At 49.7% G+C, this 20603-nt stretch overlaps 1 protein-coding gene across 1 annotated transcript in view; it reads left to right on the top strand.

Moving 5' to 3' along the window:
* The window catches only part of KDM2B (lysine demethylase 2B), a gene marked incomplete at both ends in the record, with an annotated part of 96698 nt that overhangs the window by 43569 nt on the left and 32526 nt on the right, over positions 1 to 20603 (top strand). Inside the window, 2 exons of the mRNA XM_080717934.1 lie at positions 3349 to 3821; positions 8037 to 8123. Of these exons, the coding sequence (XP_080574060.1) occupies positions 3349 to 3821; positions 8037 to 8123 (560 nt within the window). The remainder of the gene's footprint in view (positions 1 to 3348; positions 3822 to 8036; positions 8124 to 20603) is intronic.

Here is a 20603-nt window from a genome sequence, read left to right as displayed (position 1 = left end):
CTTTGAACCTGCGCGATCCTTCTGTCTCAGCCTCCCAAGCGCAGGGATTACAAGCGTGCGCCACCACACCCGGCTCCCCAGCCCTATTTTTAATCCTGTATTTTGAAACAGGGTCTCACTGAGTTGCAAAGAGCCTCACCAAGTAGCTAAGGCTGTCTGTGAACAGCAGTTCTCTGGTCCCAGCCTCCCAAATGCTGGGATTACAAGCGTGCGCCACCATGCCCAGCCCCAGCCCCAGCCCATTTTTTATTTTTTATTTTGAAACAGGGTCTCACTAGGTTGCAATGAGCCTCACTACATAGCTGAGGCTGTCCGCGAACCCCAAGCCTCCTGTCTCAGCCTCCCAAATGCTGGGATTACAAGTGTGTGCCACCACGCCTGGGACCAGGATCCTTTGAGCTAGAGAGTTGGGCAAAATCCTCCAGAATCCTCCAGGGAAGCTAATTTTGTCAGCTTCCCACCTGGGATACAGAGCCTAAGAAAATGAACTCGTGACCCCCAGAGAGTCACATCTGTCACTGGGTAGCCCAACACTGTGCAGATACGGGAGGGGGGGTCACCCGCAGGGTTGCTGAAGTAGGGCACCCCCACGGAGCAGAGAACCCTGGTTCTTGGTTTCTCTGTGGTCACCAGCTGATTCGCCCGGCCAGCCAGAGGCTGGGGTTTTGTCTGGGGGGGGGCGGGGGGGAGAGCAGGCTTGTGCGCTGCAGCTAGTCCCTGCAACCCCGGCCGCCTTTGTGGCAGCCGGGGGAGAGCTTAGAGCCACGGCCGCAGCGCCCTGCCCTACTGCCTGTGCTTAAGGGACTTCATCCCCTGAGTGGCCCGGTCCTTGAATACTGACTCACACACCCGCCCTGAAACTGCGTCTGGCCACTGGTGACAGAAACACGGTTCTTCCCCTCGGAGTCCCTGAGTGCTAATGTGGAAGGCTTTTCCTGGGTGGTTTATGTCAGCTCACAGCATATTTATTCTCACGGGATAGAGACATTAGATTGGTCTGTCTCCCGAGGGGCTATGCAATTTCTCTTTCTTTTCTTTTTTTTTTTTTTTTGCGTCACTGAGGATGGAACCCAGGGGCATTCTGCCTCTAAGTGACACCCCAGGCCTATATTTTTATTCTTTATTTATTTTTATTTTTATTTTTGCGGGTTTTGTGGATGGAACGCAGGGGCATTTGACCTCCAAGCTACACCCCCTGCCCTATTTTTTATTCTTTATTTTGAAACCGGGTCTCACTGAGTTGCAGAGGGCCTCACTAAGTAGCTGAGGCTGTCCGCGAACCGCGATCCTCCAGTCTCAGCCTCCTGAATGCTGGGATGACAAGCGTGCGCCACCACGCCCGCCTTTTTTTCCTTTATTTTGAAACAGGGTTTCACAGAGTTGCAAAGGGCCTCACTAAGTAGCTGAGGCTGTCCTCGAACTGCAATCCTCCTGTGTCAGTCTCCCAAATGCTGGGATGACAAGTGTGCACCATCATACCCGGCCTCTTTTTCTCTTTTCTTACAATACTGGGAATGGAACTCAGGGGCATTCTACCTCTGAACTATACTCCCAGCCCTATTTTATATTCTTTACTTTGAGACATTCTCACTAAGTTGTGGAGGGTCTCACTAAGTAGCTGAGGCTGGCCATAAACTTGAGATCTTCTGGTCTCAGCCTCCCAATTATTGGGGTGACAAGAGTGGGCCACCACGCCCAGCTGGGCCCGTGATTTTTCTTGCAGTGTCTTGTGTTTAGATCCCACCCCCACCAAGTAAGAATTTTCCTTCCCTTGATGCCCATCTTCAGTGGCTTTTAAGGGTCCACAACCCGCATTGTGGGATGGGAATGGCTGTCTGCAGGGGTCTATATTGGGAAGGTCACGTTTGCCACCTGGGAATGGTTGACGTCCTCTTCACGGCAGGTGATATGGTTCTAAGGTACTCAAATAACTGAAACCCCTCAGCCTGCTTTTTTTGGGGCTCCCAGCCCAGTAGGAAAGATGGGAAATTATCCAGAAATAGCAGAATAGCTTCTGTGATTGCAGTGGATTCCAGTTCTGAGGGTGTGGGGAGCAGAGAGTGTGTGTATTTGTGTATGTGTGGTGCTGGGAACTGAACCCAGGGGCATTCTCCCTCCAAGCTATACCCCCAGCCCCTTTTATCTTATTTATTTATTTATTTATTTATTTATTTATTTTTGTGGCGCTAGGGATTGAATCCAGGGGCATTCTACCTTTGAGCTACACCACCAGCCCTATTTTATTTTTGTTTTGAAAGAAGGTTTCGCTCTGTTGATGAAAGCCTGAGTACTTGCTGAGGCTGTCCTCCAACCTGCGATCCTCCTAGCTCAGCTTCCTAAGTACTGGGATTACAAGCGTGCGCCACCACAGCCCACTATTTTTTTTTGGTTTTGAAACAGGGTCTTACAGAGAGACTTGTTAAATTGCCGGGGTTTGTCCTGAACCTGTGATCCTCTCCTGTCTCCGCCTCCCAAGTACTGGGATTACAAGCGTGCGCCACCACGCCTGGCTTACTCTTTATTTTGAAGCAGGGTCTCACTGAGTTGCAGAGGGCCTCACTAGGTAGCTGAGGCTGTCCAGGAACCGCGATCTACCTGTCTCAGCCTCTCGAATGCTGAGATTAAGAGCCACCACTCCTCCAAGCTGGGCATGGCGGCGCACGCTTGTAACCCCAGCATTTGGGAGGCTGAGACCCGAGGATCGCGGTTCGCGGACAGCCTCAGCTACTTAGCGAGGCCCTCTGCAACTCAGTGAGACCCGGTTTCAAAATAAAGAATAAAAAATAGGACAGGAGGTGTAGCTCGGAGGTCGAATGCCCCTGGGTTCCACCCCCAGACCCGCAAAAAAAAAAAAAAAAAAAAAAAGCCACCACTCCCTGCTTATTTTTTTATTTAGAGATAAGGTGTCATTAAGTCGCCCGGGCTGGTCTTGAAATTGCAACCCTCCTGCCTCAGCCTCTCGTCACTGGGGTTACAGGAGTGTGCCACTTCACCGAGTTTGAATCCACTTTCCGTCTTTAGAGATTTTCCTTTGTTAGGGACACTTCAAATGCGTGGAATCGTATAATCTATGCCGTCCTTGCCTTGTTTTTATAATTCAGTAAAGCACCAGGTGTGTTTAGAGAGACGCAGCAAACTCACGTGGGTACACACAGCCAGGAAGAAGCAGAGATAGGATTTGAACTCCCTTTGGAGAGATGGCACCCTTTGTAGGGGCTGGGAGGCAGAGAAAGTTCCGATCCTTGGAGAAGCCCTATCCCTACAGTGGGGGGTGTTTGGTGAAAGGTTCTAGAGCTTCCAGATGGATTGAGGCCATCAGCCCTCTGTCTTGTGCCCCCGGCCCTGCAGATGTCCCGAGAAAGGCCAGCGTAGACGGCTTCTCATCCGATTCCTGGCTGGAGATGGAGGAGGAGTCCTGCGAGCAGCAGCCCCAGGGGGAGGAGGAGAAGGAGGACGAGGGAGACGTTGGCGAGAAGTTGCCCAGGCCGCCCAGCGACGGCCCTGCCTCGCCCACCAGCACCCCGTCGGAGGAGCAGGATGCCTTCGGGAAGCAGCCCAGAGCCTCTGCCACGCGGCTCCTCAAGAGGACTTTGTCTAACGAGTCGGAGGAGAGCGTGAAGTCCCCCGCGATGTCCGTCGACTACCCCAAGACGCCCACCGGCTCCCCCACCACCGGGGTCTCCACCAAATGGACGCACCTCACTGAGTTTGAACTGAAGGGGCTGAAAGCCCTTGTGGAGAAACTCGAGTCCCTCCCGGAGAACAAGAAGTGTGTCCCCGAGGGCATCGAGGACCCCCAGGCCCTCCTGGAGGGCGTGAAGGTGGGCAGGAGTCGGGCTGGGCCGGGCCGGGCGGCCCTTTTCAGTGTGACGGGTGGCTGGTGCCAATGTCCTGGGCCCACGCAACTCCGTGCCAAGGGCCTCTGTCCAGATGAGCTGGTCGGGGGAGCTGAGCTGGGGCCGCCACTGGGAGCTGCAGAGGGGGCCCGGGGTACACGGGTACCACGTGCACCTGTGGTCTGAAGTCTGCATTCTCACCTCCATTTAACCGATAAGCCAGTAGGCCCAGAGATGTCGGGAGGCCTCCCTGAGGTCACGGAGCAGGCGATGTGGAGGCAGAGATGTCGGGAGGCCTCCCTGAGGTCACGGAGCAGGCGATGTGGAGGCAGAGATGTCGGGAGGCCTCCCTGAGGTCACGGAGCAGGCGATGTGGAGGCAGAGATGTCGGGAGGCCTCCCTGAGGTCACGGAGCAGGCGATGTGGAGGCAGAGATGTCGGGAGGCCTCCCTGAGGTCACGGAGCAGGCGATGTGGAGGCAGAGATGTCGGGAGGCCTCCCTGAGGTCACGGAGCAGGCGATGTGGAGGCAGAGATGTCGGGAGGCCTCCCTGAGGTCACGGAGCAGGCGATGTGGAGGCAGATGACCCAGGAAGGGCTGAAGAGCAGCTGAGTGTGTCTCTGGGCTCGCGGAAGCTCTGCAGAGAGGCTGCCGAGGCCCCGGCCTTCCTCTGCCAAGGGTGTGAAGTTCACCTGGGAAAGCCGCCGCCAGCCGAGGCCGCCACCTGCCCTGCTTTCTTCCTCGTGAATCGATAGTTCATTTGTTTGCTGAGGCAATGCTGCGTCAGGCCCGGGGATGTGGAACTATCAGGACCCTCCTGGTGCCCAGGGGCTCAGTGACCAGGGCTGAACCTTTGGGGGCCAAACACAGGCGACCCATTGCCCCAGTCAGAGGGCGACAAGGTGCCGCCAGTAGAGGGAGCTGGTGTGCGCAATCCTTAACCTAGGTGGCCTCGCTATCTATTTATTTATTTATTTATTTATTTATTTATTTATTTATTTATTCATGCGGTTCTGGTGATGGAAACCAGGGTTATTCACTTACCCCCAGGCTACACCCCGATACTGGGGATTGAATCGAGGGTCATTCTACTTTTGAGCTAGATCCCCAGACCAGACCCAATCTTTTTTTTTTTATTTTTGACACGCTGGGGATTGAACCCAGGGCCTTATACATGCCATTCAAACATACCAGCACCGAGTCACTCTCCCCGCCGTGTCTTATTTATTCAATGGTAACAGGGATTGAACCCAGGGGCATTCTTCCTCTAAGCCACACGCCCCTAGCCCTATTTTATTTTATTTTTTGTGTGTATAGTACTTGGGATTGAACACAGAAGCATTCTACCTCTGAGCTTCTTCTCCAGCCCAATTTTATTTTATTTAGAAACAGCGTTTCTCTAGGTTTATGAGAGTCTCAGTACTTGCTGAGGCTGGCCTCGACCCCTCAGTCCTCTTGTCTCAGCCTCCCAGGTACTAGGATTACTGTAGTGTGCTACCATGCCAGGCTTATTTATTTATTGGCATTGATAATTGAATCCAAGAGCATTCTACCTCAGAGCTACACCCCAGCCCTAGTTCTTTATTTTGTTTTGGGTTTCTTTTGTTTTTGTGGCACTAGGAATTGAACCCAAATGCATTCTACCTGTGAGCTCAACTACTCCCAGCTCGACTTTATTTATTTGGAAACAGGGTCTCACTAACTTACAGGGTCTCACTAAGTTGTCGAGGTTGGCTTTGAACCTGCGATCCTCCTGTCTCAGCGTCCCAAGTGCTGGGATGATAAGCGTCCGCTAGCACGCCCAGCCTAATTCTTTGTTTTGAAACAGGGTCTCACTAGGTCGATGAGAGTCTCACGTCTTGCTGAGGCTGGCCTGCAACCTGCAATCCTCCTGTCTCAGCCTCCCAAGTGCCGGGACGCCGGTCATGTGCCACCTTGCCTAGCTATAGATGGAGCTTTGCAGGTACGCCCAGAGGGTGGGGCTGGCGCGGAGGGCCGGGTGGAGAGACGCTAGGCTAGGTGCTCTCGGCTGTCAGCCGCCTGAGCCTGCCGCAGCCCGAGCCAGGCCTCCGCCTTTTACCAGCTGTGGCCCTTGCTGTTCCTGAGGCTGCCTCTGACCTTACAGCGGTGGTCCTTTTAGTCACTGCAGAGATGGAGTCTCTAATCATTAACGCCTTACTTGGGGAGCCATGGGTCTTGAATCCATGCTTAACTAATTTAGCTCCTTAGGGAAGTGGGCATGGGGGGTCCAAGGCCCAGACGTGCATTGTCTGAGGTCACACCCAGGGCAGTTTTCAGCAGAAGGGGCCCAGCGACCGGATCTTTGACTAGTAGCAAGCTGGCCTTGGCCTTCCGTGCCCAACTCCTAGCGTGTGGCCCTTAGGGGACTGAGCTGGTGGGGCACCCAGCCTCCCTGTATCGGTGCTTCCAGAGCCCCGGGGACTTCGTACACTGAGGCAGAGCCCAGGGAAGCCGGTGGCTTGATTCCCCCGGGCACAGTCTCTTTGCCAGAGACGGAATCTCCCCTTAGGACACTTCTCAGCCCACCTACCCCTGACAGAGGAAGATTTCCTGATGGGAGAGCCCAGGCCGCCCCCTGGTGGCCGAAGAGGCTTACCCGTGGGGGGAACTCGGCTTCCCGAGGTACCGAGCTTCTCCAAGGGCACTTGGGGAACATTTAAATGCACGTATATTTTTGTTTTGTTTTGTTTTGTTTCTTTTGTGGTTCTGGGGATGGAACCCAGGGACATTCGACCTCTGAGCTACACACCCCCAGCCCTATTTTTTTTTTATTCTTTATTTTGAAACAGGGTCTCACTGTGTTGCAAAGCACCTCACTAAGTAGCCGAGGCTGACCACGAACCATGATCCAGCTCTTATATGTATTTTTTAAATTAAAACGTGCCTTAGAAATTGAGAATGGTGGCCCACACTTGTAATCCCAGTACTTGGAAGCCTGAGACAGGAGGATCACAGGTTCGCAGCCAGCCTCAGATACTTAGACTATTTCTTTTTTCTTTTTTCTTTTGGTACTGAGGGTGGAACCCAGGGGCATTCTACCTCTGAGCTATACCCCCAGCCATATTTATTTATTTATTTATTTTTAACAGAGTCTCAGCCGGGTGTGGTGGCGCACATTTGTTATCCCAGCATTTGGGGGACTGAGACAGGAGGATCGCACAGGTCCGAAGCCAGCCTCAGCTACTTAGTGAGGCTCTCAGTAATTTAGTGAGACCCTGTTTCCAAATAAAATAGAAAATAGGTCTGGGAATATAGCTCAGAGATATAAAAGCACCTGTGTTCCACCCCCAGCACCACAAAAATATAAAATAAAATAAAACAGGGTCTCACTGAGTTGTAGAGGGCCTCACTAAGTAGCTGAGGCTGTCTGTGAACCACGATCCTCCGGTCTCAGCCTCCGGAGTGCTGGGATGATGGACTTGTAACGGCATGCCAGGCAGCGTTGGGTTTTATTTGTTTATTATAAGTTTCGCTCAGTTTACCAACTCTTTTTTATTTTTCTTTTTGGTGCTGGGGGTTGGACACACGGGCATCCTACCTCAGAGCCACACCCCCAGCCCTAATTTTTTTTTTTTTAATTTTGAAACAGAGTCTCTCAGCCGGGCGTGGTGGCGCACACTTGTAATCCCCGCGCTTGGGAGGCTGAGACAGGAGGATTGTACGGGTTCGAAGCCAGCTTCAGCTACTTAGTGAGGCTCTCAGCAACTTAGTGAGACCCTGTTTCCAAATAAAATATAAAAAAGGTCTGGGAGTGTAGCCCGGAGGTAGAAAGCCTTTGGGTTCTACCTCCAGTACCACCAAAAAAAAACAACAAAAAAACAAAAAAACAAAAACAACAAAAAAAAAAAAACCAGAGCCTTTCTAAGCTGTTGAGGGCCTTGGTAAGTTGTCGAGGTAGGCCTCAAATCTGTGATCCTCCTGTCTCAGCCTCCCAAGAAGAAGGGTGACAGGTGTGTGCCACCACATCTGGCCAAGTGATTTGCTTTTAAAAAATATTTTTTGGAAGGGAGATATTGTATCTTTTGTGGACTCCAGGGGACCCTGGGAACTTGGTTTCTGTTGCTTGGTGGTTGGCGGTAGGCAGGCACTGATACTGTGCTGGGCGAGGTCCAGCCTCCAGCCCCCTTGAGAGACCTCCGCTTCTCCCTGGGCTAATATGGCTCCTTTGTTTGGCCGCAGAACGTCCTGAAGGAACATGAGGATGACGACCCCAGCCTGGCCATCACTGGGGTCCCTGTGGTCAGCTGGCCAAAGAAGACGTCAAAGGTAAAGTACACTGGTGGCTGGGGCCTTTCCGCTGTCTTCTTTCTACACCTCCCGTAGGTTACATGTTGTCTCTTTTTTGGGGTGGGGTGGGGGAGGGCCTCCAGGAGAGGACTCCCCAGTAAAATGAATGGTTTTAGAGATATGTTCATGGAAAGATTTTTTTTAATGGTTTATTTTGCTGGGTGTAGTGATGTATGCCTGTAATCTCAATTCTTGGAAGATTAAGACAGGAGGATAGCAGGTTTCTGGCCAGCCTCAGCAACTTAGTGAGGCTCTCAGCAACTTAGCAAGACTCTTTCAAAAATAAAGAGACTAAGCCGGGCATGGTGGCGCACCTTGTAATCCCCGTGCTTGGGAGGCTGGGACAGGAGGATGGCACAGGTTCAAAGCCAGCCTCAGATACTTAGTGAGGCTCTCAGCAACTTAGTGAGACCCTGTTTCCAAATAAAGTATAAAATAGGTCTGGGAGTATAGCCCGGAGGTAGAAAGCCCCTGGGTTCGACCTCCAATACCACAAAAATAAATAAATAAATAAATAATAAAAAAATAAAATGGGCTAAAGAAGTAAGGGCTAGGTACAATGGGCTTGGAGGTACAATGCCCCTGGGTTCCATTCCCACTACCACCAAAAAAAAAAAAATGGTGCTATGTACATTGGTAATTTGGTAATTTTTGTTGCTTGTGGTACTGGGATTTAAACCCAGGGCCTCCCAGCATGCTAGGCAAGCTCTCTACCACTGAGCTACCTCCCCAACCCCACGCCAATTTTATTTATTTATTTATTTATTTATTTATTTATTTATTTATTTATTTATTGCGGTACTAGAATAGAACCCAGGGGCATTCTATCTCCGATCTACACCTCCAGCCCTATTTTTTATTTTATTTTTTATTTTTATTTTTATTTTTTTGGTGGTACTGGGGGTGGAACCCAGGGGCTTTCTACCTCCGGGCTATACTCCCAGACCTATTTTATATTTTATTTGGAAACAGGGTCTCACTAAGTAGCCGAGGCTGGCTTCGAACCTGTGCAAACCTCCTGTCTCAGCTTTTTTTTTTTTTTTTTTGAAACAGGATCTCACTAAGTTGCAGAGGGCCTCACTGAGTAGTTAAGGCTGTCTGCGAACTGTGATCCTTACGTCTCAGCCTCCCAAATCTCAGCTGGGATTACAAGCGTGTGCCACCACGCCCAGTTTACTTATTTTTATTTATTTTTTAGTTTTTGGTACTGAAGACTGAACCCAGAGGCATTCTACCTCTGAGCTACATACCACCCTCTCCCAGCCCTATTTTATTTTTATTTTGAAACAGGGTCTCACTAGGTTGCTGAGTCTCACAGGTTGCTGAGGCTGGCCTCGAACCTGTGATCCTCCTGTCTTAACCCCCCAGATACAGGGATGAGAAGCGTGTACCACCACGTCCAGCACCCACCCCAGGTTTAGAAGCCGTTTTCAGGTTTTACTTTTTCCTTCCAGTGAGGTTAGGAGGTGGATCGGCTTACCTCCGAGGTGTAGGTAGACCTGTGGCTCAGAGAGGCACATGGGCCAGTCTCAGGTTACACAGCTTGTCTGTAGGGAAGGGCAGGTCCCTGGATTTGCCTGTTCCTATCTGGGTGCCTTTGAGAACCTAATTAACCGAGGCCTAAGGCCTAAGGACGGGAAGGGGAGGCTGGAGTGATATATAAGCATTTCCTGGCTGGTGGGGTTAAAAAGTTAACAGGAAAGGAAGCAGGAACTGAACGACCCACTGCCTGGGCCACCGGGGTCCCCAGGTTCCCAGACGTGCAGCCCCCCCCTCCCTGCTGTGATGCGGGAGGAAGATCAAGGGGTGGGCTCCGCGGCTGGGGCCCGGCGGCAGAGCGGGTTACTTAGCGGGTAATTAATGCCCAGTGATGATGAACACCAAATGCTTTGAAAGCGCTTTTCTGGAACTGCTTAGGCTCCGGCGCGCCGATCTGGGGGCGGGGGGGGGGGCGCCCTGCAAATCTAAGAGGCCTCCGAGTGGCCGTCGGTCCCCGTCCACCCGCCCCAGTGGCTGTGCGCACCCACACACCGGGTGGGAATTGTTTTGATGTGTCTAACTCGCTGGCCACGGTTTCCTTTAATGACCAGGGGGCAGGCTGCGACCCTAGAGGCAAGGGGATTGAGTTTCTTTGAAGTGTGGCCTCTGACCTTGGCCTGATTAGCAGACTGCCTGCTCACAGCCAGCTACCTTCAGTAGTCGGGTTACAGGTTTACTTCCAAAGGAGGAAACTGAGGTAACAGGGAGACCGAGCCCTGGCGGGTGAGCCTGTCGGGCATCCTGCCTCTTTTCTCTTTTCTTTTTTTTTTTTTTTTTTTTTTGTGGTCCTGGGGATGGGACCCACGGGCATTCTACGTCCGAGCTACACCCCCAGCCCTATTTTTTATTCTCTATTTGGAAACAGGGTCTCGCTGAGTTGCTGAGGCTGACTTTTTTTTTTTTTTTCCACTGCGTTAAAACTTTTACTATCTTCTTTCATTTTTGAAATACTTGTTGAATCTTTACTAAAAATGAGATTTCTGTTTGGGAACTAAGAGGTTTTCTGACACAAGCTAGTTTTCATCCTTTATCACCTAAAAATCAATTTTATCCCTATTTTTACATCATTTTAATTAAATCACCAAAGAGCCAAAGAAAAGTCTTTATAACATCTTATCTTCTAAACTTTAAATCTGGAGCATAAAACATCACTCACTTCCAAGCTGCCTCTTTATTGGATTCAGCACTAATAATTTCTTCAGAAGATTTTCACAGTCTGTGGACGTGTAGAAGGGAATACGATACTTCCCTCGTAAGACTCTCTCCCGTAGTTCCTTTAAATTCTGGCCATCGAAAGGCCAGGAGCCACTGACTAGTGTACAGAGGATGACACCCAGGCTCCACACATCCACTTCCGGCCCGTCATACTTCTTCCTTGGAAAAGCTCGGGAGCAGCGTAGGGTGGGCTTCCACAAAATGTGTCCAATTTGTTCCCGACTGTGAATTCATTACTAAAACCAAAGTCAGCAATTTTAATATTCATATCAGCATCAAGGAGAAGGTTTTCAGCCTTAAGATCACGGTGAACAATGCACTTTTGATGACAATACTGTACAGCAGATACAATCTGCCTAAATTTGGCACGGCCTCTTTCTCTTTCTCTTTCTGGCCGGGCGTGGTGGTTCACGCTTGTAATCCCTGTGCTTGGGAGGCGGAGACAGGAGGATCGCGCAGGTTCGAAGCCAGCCTCGACTACTTAGTGAGACTCTGTTTCTAAATAAAATATAAAATAGGTCTGGGAGTATAGCCGAGAGGTAGAAAGCCTCAGGGTTCCACCCCTAGTACCACCAAAAAAAAAAAAAAAAAAAGAAACCCTCCCGTCTCAGCCTCCCAGGTATGGAGATGACAGGCGTGGCCCACCATGCCCGGCTCTGGGATCAGCTTTCTTACAGTGACCTTACCAGGAGCGGGAGGGAGCAAAAGTGTTCCTGCCGTCCTGGTCACCGCGGTCCAGCTGTTTCTCGTCCCCTCCGGGACAGATCTGGGAGTTCTGATCGTCCTGGGCCTCGGATGGGCCACGCAGCCATCTCGGAATGGGTCTCTCTTTCTGCAACAGCCCCTGACTTCCTATCTTGAGCTCCGAGTCCTTCTCAATTCCCGTCACCGATTCCCTGAGAAGGCCGTCTAGTCTTATGAGAAGGCCGTCTAGTCTGATGGCGATTGGTGGCTGTGGCTTCAGCTTCACCTGGGGACCTTGTTGACAAAAGCAGTTTCAGCCAGGCACGATGGCGCTCGTCTCCCCAGTCCTTGGGAGGCTGAGACCGGAGGATCCCGGTTTGCAGACAGCCGTGGCTACTTAGCGAGGCCCTCTGCAACTCAGAGAGGCCCTGTTTCAAAATAAAGAATAAAAAATTGGGCAGCGGGTGTAGCTCAGAGGTCGAATGCCTCTGGGTTCCATCCCCAGACCTGAAAAAAAAAAAAAGATTTTTAAATAAAAACATAAAGTAGGGCTGGGTGTACAGCTCAGAGGCAGAACACCCCTGGGTTCAATCCTAAATACCTCAAAAAATGATGGGAGTAGAATAGAGGACCTCAGCCGGGCGCCGTGGCGCACGCTTGGAATCCCAGTGCTTGGAGGCTGAGACAGGAGGATCCCACCGGTTCGAAGCCAGCCTCAGCTACTTAGGCTCTCAGCAACTTAGTGAGACCCTGTTTCCAAATAAAGTATAAAATAGGTCTGGGAGTATAGCCCAAAGGTTGAAAGCCCCTGGGTTCCACCCCTAGTACCACCAAAAAATAAAAAAAAAAATAAAAATAGTTAATAGTTAATAGTGGTGCTGAAATGGGCAGGTGCTTCCTGATTTAAGACGTTCTTTTTTTTTTTTTTTTTTTTTGCAGTACTGGAGATAGAAACCAAGGGCATGCTACCTCCGAGCTACACCCTCAGCCCTATTTTTTTATTCTTTATTTTGAAACTGGGTCTTACTGAGTTACAAAGGGCCTCACCAAGTAGGTGAGTGCCCTGTGTGAACCATGATCCTCCTGTCTCAGCCTCCCAAATGCTGGGATAACAAGCGTGCACCACCAGGCCCAGATCTAAGAACTTCTAGCCAGGTGTGATGGCACACGCTTGTCATCCCAGCATTCTGGAGGCTGAGACAGGAGGATCATGGTCCACGGCCAGCCTCGGCTACTTAGTGAGGCCCCCTGCAACTCAGTGAGACCCTGTTTATAAATAAAGAATAAACGCCGGGCGTGGTGGCGCACGCTTGTAATCCCCATGCTTGGAGGCGGAGACAGGAAGATTGCGCAGGTTCGAAGCTAGCCTCTCTGGCTTAAAAGACCCTGTTTCCAAATAATAAAAAAAAAAATAGCCGGGCATGGGGGCGCACACTTGTAACCCCTGTGCTTGGGAGGCAGAGACAAGAGGATCACACAGGTTCAAAGTCAGCCGCGCTGGCTTAAGAGACCCTGTTTCCAAATAAAAAGTATAAAATAGGTCTGGGAGTGTAGCCCGGAGGTAGAAGGGTTTCCAGGAACCCCAGTACCACCATAAATAATAATAATAATAATAATAATAATAATAATAATAATAATGAAAGCAAGAAAAAAAGAAAGAATAAAAATAGAGCTGGAGGGTAGGTTGAGGGTAGAATAGCTCTGGGTTCCATTCTCAGTACTGCTGGAAAAAAAAAAAGCTATTTTTTCCTTCCTACACTCCCATAGCAGGAAGAAGCCCCAGGCCTTTCCAACAGAGAGAGAGGGTGTCACCCTAGAATGCACCCCGGGGGGCTGAGGCTGTCCAACCGAGGCTTGGGTAGGAGGCCAGGGTGTCAAAGGCCGAGGTGTCAGATGTCCATGTTCTGTAGCTTCTGGGAGGAGGACGGGCTGCGGAAAGCCCTGTGGGGAAACAGCCTCCAAGAGGGACCGACCTGCAGAGAGGAGGCTGGCGACAGAAGTCCTTGGGCCAGGACAGAGGAGCCCAGAAAGCAAGCAGGCGGGGAGGGCCTCACTGAGTAGCTGAGGCTGTCCTCGAACCTGAAATCCTCCTGTCTCAGCCTCCTAAGGACTGGGATTCCACCTGTGCGCCTCGACGCCCGGCAGTGGGTGACGTTTGTATCTGTGAATTATTTACCTACTCGATCAAATTTAGGTGTGTGCCCCCTCCCCGCCTCAAATCAATACTCACGATGCTTTTGCAGTTATTTGCTGATAATGCGCACGAAGGGCGTGGAGAAAAAAATTAAACAATAGTTTCGGCCAGGCATGAAAATAAAATAGGGCTGGGGTGTAACTCTGAGGTAGAATGCCCCTGGGTTCAATCCCCAGGACCACAAAAAAAGGCATATTATTATGTTTTTTAAATTTTTTTTATTGGTGCATTAAAAAATATTATATACTTGGCTTTTTTTTTTGATCAGCCATGTTATCCCTAGCTTAGTTAAACTGGCTAAAATGGAGTCAAATCAGTACTTAGTGAGGCTCTCAGCAACTTAGTGAGACCCTGTTTCCAAATAAAATATAAAATAGGTCTGGGAGTATAGCCCGGAGATAGAAAGCCCCTGGGTTCCACCCCCAGTACCACCAAAAAAAGAAGTGGAGGCAAAAAAAATTGAATCAACGCTGGGCGTGGGGGCGCACGCTTGTAATCCCAGGTTGGGAGGCTGAGACCGGAGGATCGCGGTTCGCGGCCAGCCTCAGCTACTTAGCGAGGCCCTCTGCAACTCAGTGAGACCCTGTTTCAAAATAAAGAATAAAAAATAGGGCTGGGGGTGCAGCTTGGACGTAGAATGCCCCTGGGTTCCATTCCCACTACTGAAAAAAAAGAAAGAAAGAAAGAAAGAAAGAGAGAGAGAGAAAGAGAGAGAGAGAGAGAGAGAGAGAGAGAGAGAGAGGAGGCCCATCACTGCGGCTTTTCTTCCAGAACAGCAGCTGGTCCTTTACACTCTCAGTCATCAGATACCATGGTGTATTACAAATAAATTATCATGAAAATGGACGTGTGCTTGGCCACGTAATGCCTTTAGATCAGCATTCCTTTCCAGATTCTCTTTTTTTTTTCTTTTTTTTCTTTTGTGGGTCTGTGGATGGAACCCAGGACATTTGACCTTCTAGCTACACCCCCAGCCCTATTTTTATTTTTTATTCTTTATTTTGTGTGTGTATGTGTGTGTGTGTGTGTGTGTGTGTGTGTTTTGGTGGTACTGGGGGTGGAACCCAGAGGCCTTCTACCTCCGGGCTATACTCCCAGACCTTTTTTATATTTTATTTGGAAACAGGGTCTCACTAAGTTGCCGAGAGCCTCACTGAGTAGCTGAGGCTGGCTTTGAACTTGCATAATCCTCCTGTCTCAGCCTCCCAAGCGCAGGGACAAGCGTTCGCCACCACGCCCGGCTTATTTTTGTTTTTTGTTTTTCTTTCGTGGTACTGGGGATGGAGCCCAGAGGCTTTCTACCTCCAGGCTATACGCCCAGACCTATTTTATACTTTATTTGGAAACAGGGTCTCACTAAGCTGCTGAGAGCCTCACTCAATAGCTGAGGCTGGCTGCGAACCCATGCGATCCTCCTGTCCTAGCCTCCCAAGTGCTGGGATTACAACCCTGCGCCACCACACCCGGCTTTATTCATTATTTTTGCAACAGGGTCTCACTGAGTTGCAGAGGGCCTCGCTAAGTAGCTGAGGCTGTCCGCGAACCGCCATCCTCCCGTCTCAGCCTCCTGAATGCTAGGCTGACAGGCGTGCGCCACCACGCCAGGCTCCTTTGCTCTAGAGACTAAAGGGGGCGACCCTAGGTGCAGAGAGGCGAATTTGCTCATTTCTTTGTTTAAGCAGTGCTGCCGCCGGGATGCGGACAGGAGGGTCACAGGGGCCTGTGCTCAGCGAGGGAACCACGCCACAGCCCCGGAATTGTAGTCTTCCTTTCACCTGGCTTCCTGTTTCAAAGGTGGGGAGGAGGAGGGAGTCTGATGAGAGGAAGGATCCTTAATTACATGCGGAGGAAGTCGGCCGAGAGTGAAAGCGGTAGTGAGACCCGCTCCACCCACCAAGGAAATAACAAAACAGGGCATTCAGACCGGAGGTCGTTTCACTCACAAAATGAAATTTTAATTTTTGCTGTCTGCGTGGCACTGGGGATTGAACCCAGGGGCCTTCTACCTCTGAGTTATACCCCCAGCCCTAGTTTTTAATTTTTATTTTAAAACAGTTGATGAGAGTCTCACTACTTGATGAGACTGTCCTCAAACCTGTGATGCTCCTGTCTCGGCCTCCCAAGACTAGGAGGATTACAGGTATGTACCACCATGCCCAGCTTGAATTTTTTTTTTTTTGGGGGGGGGGACTGGGGGCGGAACCCAGAGGCTTTCTATCTCCGGGCTCTACTCCCAGACCTATTTTTATATTTTATTTGGAAACAGGGCCTCACTCAGTAGCTGAGGCTGGCTTCGAACCTGCACTATCCTCCTGTCTCAGCCAACTGCAGGGGTTAGAAGCATGCGCCACCACGCCTGGCTTGAATTTTTAATTTTATAAATTGAAAAAAAAATTCTTTTTGGTACTGGGGATTGAGCCCAGGGATGCTCTACCTCTGAGCTACATCCCCAGCTCTATTTTATTTTTTAATTTGAAGCAACTGGGGCTGGTCTCAAGCCTGGGATCCTCTTGTCTTAGCCTCTCAAGTTCTGGGATTACAGATGGGTACCACTGTGCCTGCCCTTAATTCCTTCCTTCCTTCCTTCCTTCCTTCCCTTCCTTCCTTCTTTTCCTTCTTTCTCTTCCTTCCTTCCTTCCTTTCTTCTTTCTTTCCTTCCTTCCTCCTTCCTTCCTTCCTTTCCTTCTTTCCCTTCTTCCCTTCCTTCCTTTCTTTCCTTCTTTCTCTTTCTTCCTTTCCTTCCCTTCCCTTTCTTTCCTTCTTTCTTTCTTCCTTCCTTCCTTTCCTTTTTTCTCTTCCTTCCTTCCTTTCCTTCTTTTTCTTTCTTCCTTCCTTTCCTTCTTTCTCTTCCTTCCTTCCTTTCTTTCCTTTTTCTTTCTTTCTTTCCTTCCTTCCTCCCTCCTTCCTTCCTTTCCTTCTTTCTCTTTTTTTCTTTCCTTTCCTTCCCTTTGTTTCCTTCTTCCTTCCTTCCTTTCCTTCCCTTCCCTTCCCTTTCCCTCCCTCCCTTCCTTCCTTCCTTCCTTTCTTTCCTTCTTTCTTTATCAGTGTGTGCATATGTGTACGTTTTCCTGGGATGTAATTCGGGGCAGCCTACCTCTGAGCTATGCCCCTAACCCTTTTTTATTTCACAGCCGGGTCTCACTGAGTTGCTGCTGCTGGTCTCAAAGCTGTCCCTCCTGTCTCAGCCTCACAAGGACCAAAATGACACACATGCCCCCTTTGGAGTGTCATGATGGACCGAGGTGTGTGGGAGCAAACTGGCTTACAGGGCTCATTTTGAAAAATGAAGATCAAGAACGGTGAATGGGCCGGGCGTGGTGAATGGGCGCCGTGGGCACGCTTGTCATCCCCGCTTGGGAGGCGGAGACAGGAGGATCGCGCAGGTTCGAAGTCAGCCTCAGCTGGTTTAAGAGACCCTGTTTCTAAATAAAAAATATAAAATAGGTCTGGGAGTGTAGCCTGGAGGTAGAAGGCCCCTGGGTTCCATCCCCAGTACCACCATAAAAAAAAAACAAAAAAAAGAATGGTAAATGGAAAGCCAGGTGTGGTGGCGCACGCTTGTCATCCCAGCATTCGGGAGGCTGAGACAGGAGGATCACAGTTCCTGGACAGCCTCAGCTACTTAGGCCCTTTGCAACTCAGTGAGACCCTGTTTCCAAATAAAGAATAAAAAATAGGGCTGGGGCCGTAATTCAGGGGTGAATGCCCCTGGGTTCCATCCCTAGGGCCACAAAAAGACCGAGAGAGACAGAGATAGAGATACTTGTTCCAACTCCGCTCCCAGCAATACTGCCTTATGTGTATTTGAGACCTGGCAGTCTGGTCCCCACGGAGGCCCCCCATGGAGGCCATTAGCAACTCTTAAAGGGTGAATCCACTACGGCCTTTGTTTGGGTAGTTTCAGCATATCCTAGGGTTTAGGGCCTGCTTTTCCTAGCTGGGTGGTGATCTAGCTAGCCCTAGGGAAATGGCCTCTAGGGACCCTTTGAGAAGAGAAAGTTTATTGGAAAATTTAGTGGTGGAGGAGAGCAGGTATCTCGGCTGGCTTATCCTCATCCCCGAGTTTTGGATATTATTTTTTCATGTCTCAATTTTATTTTTTATTTTTATTTTTTAATTTTTTGGTGGTACTGGGGTTCCTGGAAACCCTTCTGCCTCCGGGCTACACTCCCAGACCTAATATATATATATATATATATATTTTTTTTTTTTTTTTTGAAACAGGGTCTCTTAAGCCAGCAAGGCTGGCTTCGAACCTGCGCGATCCTCCTGTCTCCGCCTCCCAAGTGCGGGAATTACAAGCGTGCGCCGCCACGCCTGGCTTCATGTCTCAATTTTAACCAACTTAGCTAAGCTAGGGATAACATGGCTAATGAAAAATAAGTATATTGCCGGGCGTGGTGGTACAGGCTTATAATCCTAGCATTTGGGAGGTGGAGACCAGAGGATCGAGGTTCGCAGACAGCCTCCGCTACTTAGTGAGGCCCTCTGCAACTCAGTGAGACCCTGTTGACCCTGTTTCAAAATAAAGAATAAAAAATAGGGCTGGGGGTGTCGCTCGGAGGTAGAATGCCCTGGGCTCCATCCCTAGTACTGCAAAAAAATAAAGATAAAATTGGGCTGGGGGGTGTAGCTGACCCAGGTGGATCCCAGGTTCGAAGCCAACCTTGGAAGTTTAGCCAGGCTAAATAAAAAATAAAATAGGAAGCTGGATATGGTGGCACAGGCTTGTAATCCCAGTACTTGAGAGGCTGACACAGGTTCAGAGCCAGCCTCAGCAACATAGTGTAGTTTAGAGGTAGACTCCCTCTGGCTTTAATACCTGGTACAAGCAAAAAAAAAAAAAAAAAAAAAAAAAAGTGGAAGCAAACATTTATCATTAGTATGATGTTTGGTGGGAAAATGAATAAAAAATGTTCTTATCCGGGCAAGGTGGTACACATCTATAAACCCAGACGGAGACAGGAGGATCAAAGGTTCAAGGCCAGCCTCAGCAACTTAGTGAAACCTTGTTTCCAAATAAAAAATAAAGGAGAGAAGCCAGGCGTGGTGGCGCACGCTCGTCATCCCAGCATTCGGGAGGCTGAGGCAGGAGGACCGCGGTTCGCGGCCAGCCTCAGCTGCTTAGTGAGGCCCTCTGCAACTCAGTGAGACCCTGTTTCCAAATAAACAATTAAAAACAGTGCTGTGGGTGTCGCTTGAGGGTAGAAGGCCCCTGGATTCTACCCTTAGTACACACACAAAACAACCCAAACTAGAGCTGAGAGTGGTGTAATTCAGAGGCGAATGCCCCTGGGTTCAATGCCCAGCACCCCCCACCCACACACACAAGTAACTTCTCCAGGTAGAAGCAGCACTGGAAATGGAACAGACTGGGAAGCCAATGCCAGACGCCTGTAAATTAAGTAATCAATTAATTTTTGTGAGACTGAGGATTGAACCCGGGGGTGTTCACACACTAAGCTTTGTCCCCAGTCCTTTTAATTCTTAAGACAGGGTTGCACAGAATTGCCCAGGCTGGCCTTGAACCTGCAATCCTTCTGTCTCAGCCTCCCGAGTCGCTGGGATGAGATTTGTACCACTGCACCCCATTTTTTTCCTGTTAAATTAATTTGGGGGGGTGCTAGGGATGGAACCCAGTTGCATTCTACTTCTGAGCTGCACCCCCCAGCCCTATTTTTCAGTTTGGAAACAGGGTCTCACTAAGTTGCTGAAAGTCTTACCAAGTTGCTGAGGCTGGCCGCGAACCTGGCATCCTCCAGTTTCAGCTTTACAAGTACAGGGACTACAGGCATGCGCCACCATGTATGGCTTAAAATATTTATTTTTTTATTTTTTATTTTTTTGGTGGTACTGGGGGTGGAACCCACAGGCTTTCTACCTCCGGGCTATACTCCCTGACCTATTTTATATTTTATTTGGAAACAGGGTCTCACTGAGTTGCTGAGAGCCTCACTAAGTAGCTGAGGCTGGCTGCGAACCCGCGCGATCCTCCTGTCTCAGCCTCCCAAGCGCGGGGATGACAAGCGGGCGCCGCCACGCCCGGCTTAAAATAATTTTTAATCATCTATTTTGTGCATCGTCACAAATGTTCCATGCAGGTGAATATTTATGGTAGATCTGGGCAATGTGAGGAGACATAGGCGAGGAACCTCATACCAAAAGCTTGGTCTGTTTAAAGGACCCGTAAGAGCCGGGCGCGGTGGCACACGCTTACAATCCCAGCATTCGGGAGGCTGAGACCGGGGGATTGTGGTCTGAGGACGGCCTCAGCTACTTAGTGACCCTGTTTCAAAAAATAAAGAATAAAACTGCGGCAGGGGCTGTAGCTTGGAGGTTGAATGCGCCCGGGTTCCATCCCCAAACCTGCAAAAAAATAAATAGAAATAAATAAATAAATAAATAAATAAATAAATAATACAGGACCCATAAGACAAATATACGTGGGCTTTTTTTTTTGTTTTGTTTTTTGTCATACCAGGGATTAAACCCAGGGACATTCTACCTCTGAGCTATACCCTCAGCTTTGCTAAATTACTGAGGCTGGCCTCGAACCTCTGATCCTCTTGTCTCAAACTCCCCTGTACTGTATTATAAGCACACGCCACTGTGCCTGGTTAGATTTGTTGGTGTGTGTGTATGTGCGTGTGTGTGTGTGTGTGTGTGTGTGTTTTGCTGGGGACTGAACCCAGGAATGTTCTACTTCATGACCTATACCCCCAGCATGATTCCATTTTTATTTTGGATGAGTTGCTGAGAGCCTCCCTAATTTGCTGAGGCTGGTCTCAATCCTGGGAGCCTCCTGTCTCAGCCTCCCAGGCATGAGC

This window comes from Muscardinus avellanarius (assembly GCF_963383645.1).
Source record: "Muscardinus avellanarius genome assembly, chromosome: 21".
Lineage (NCBI taxonomy): Eukaryota > Metazoa > Chordata > Mammalia > Rodentia > Gliridae > Muscardinus > Muscardinus avellanarius.
This window is presented reverse-complemented; position numbering and strand designations above follow the sequence as displayed.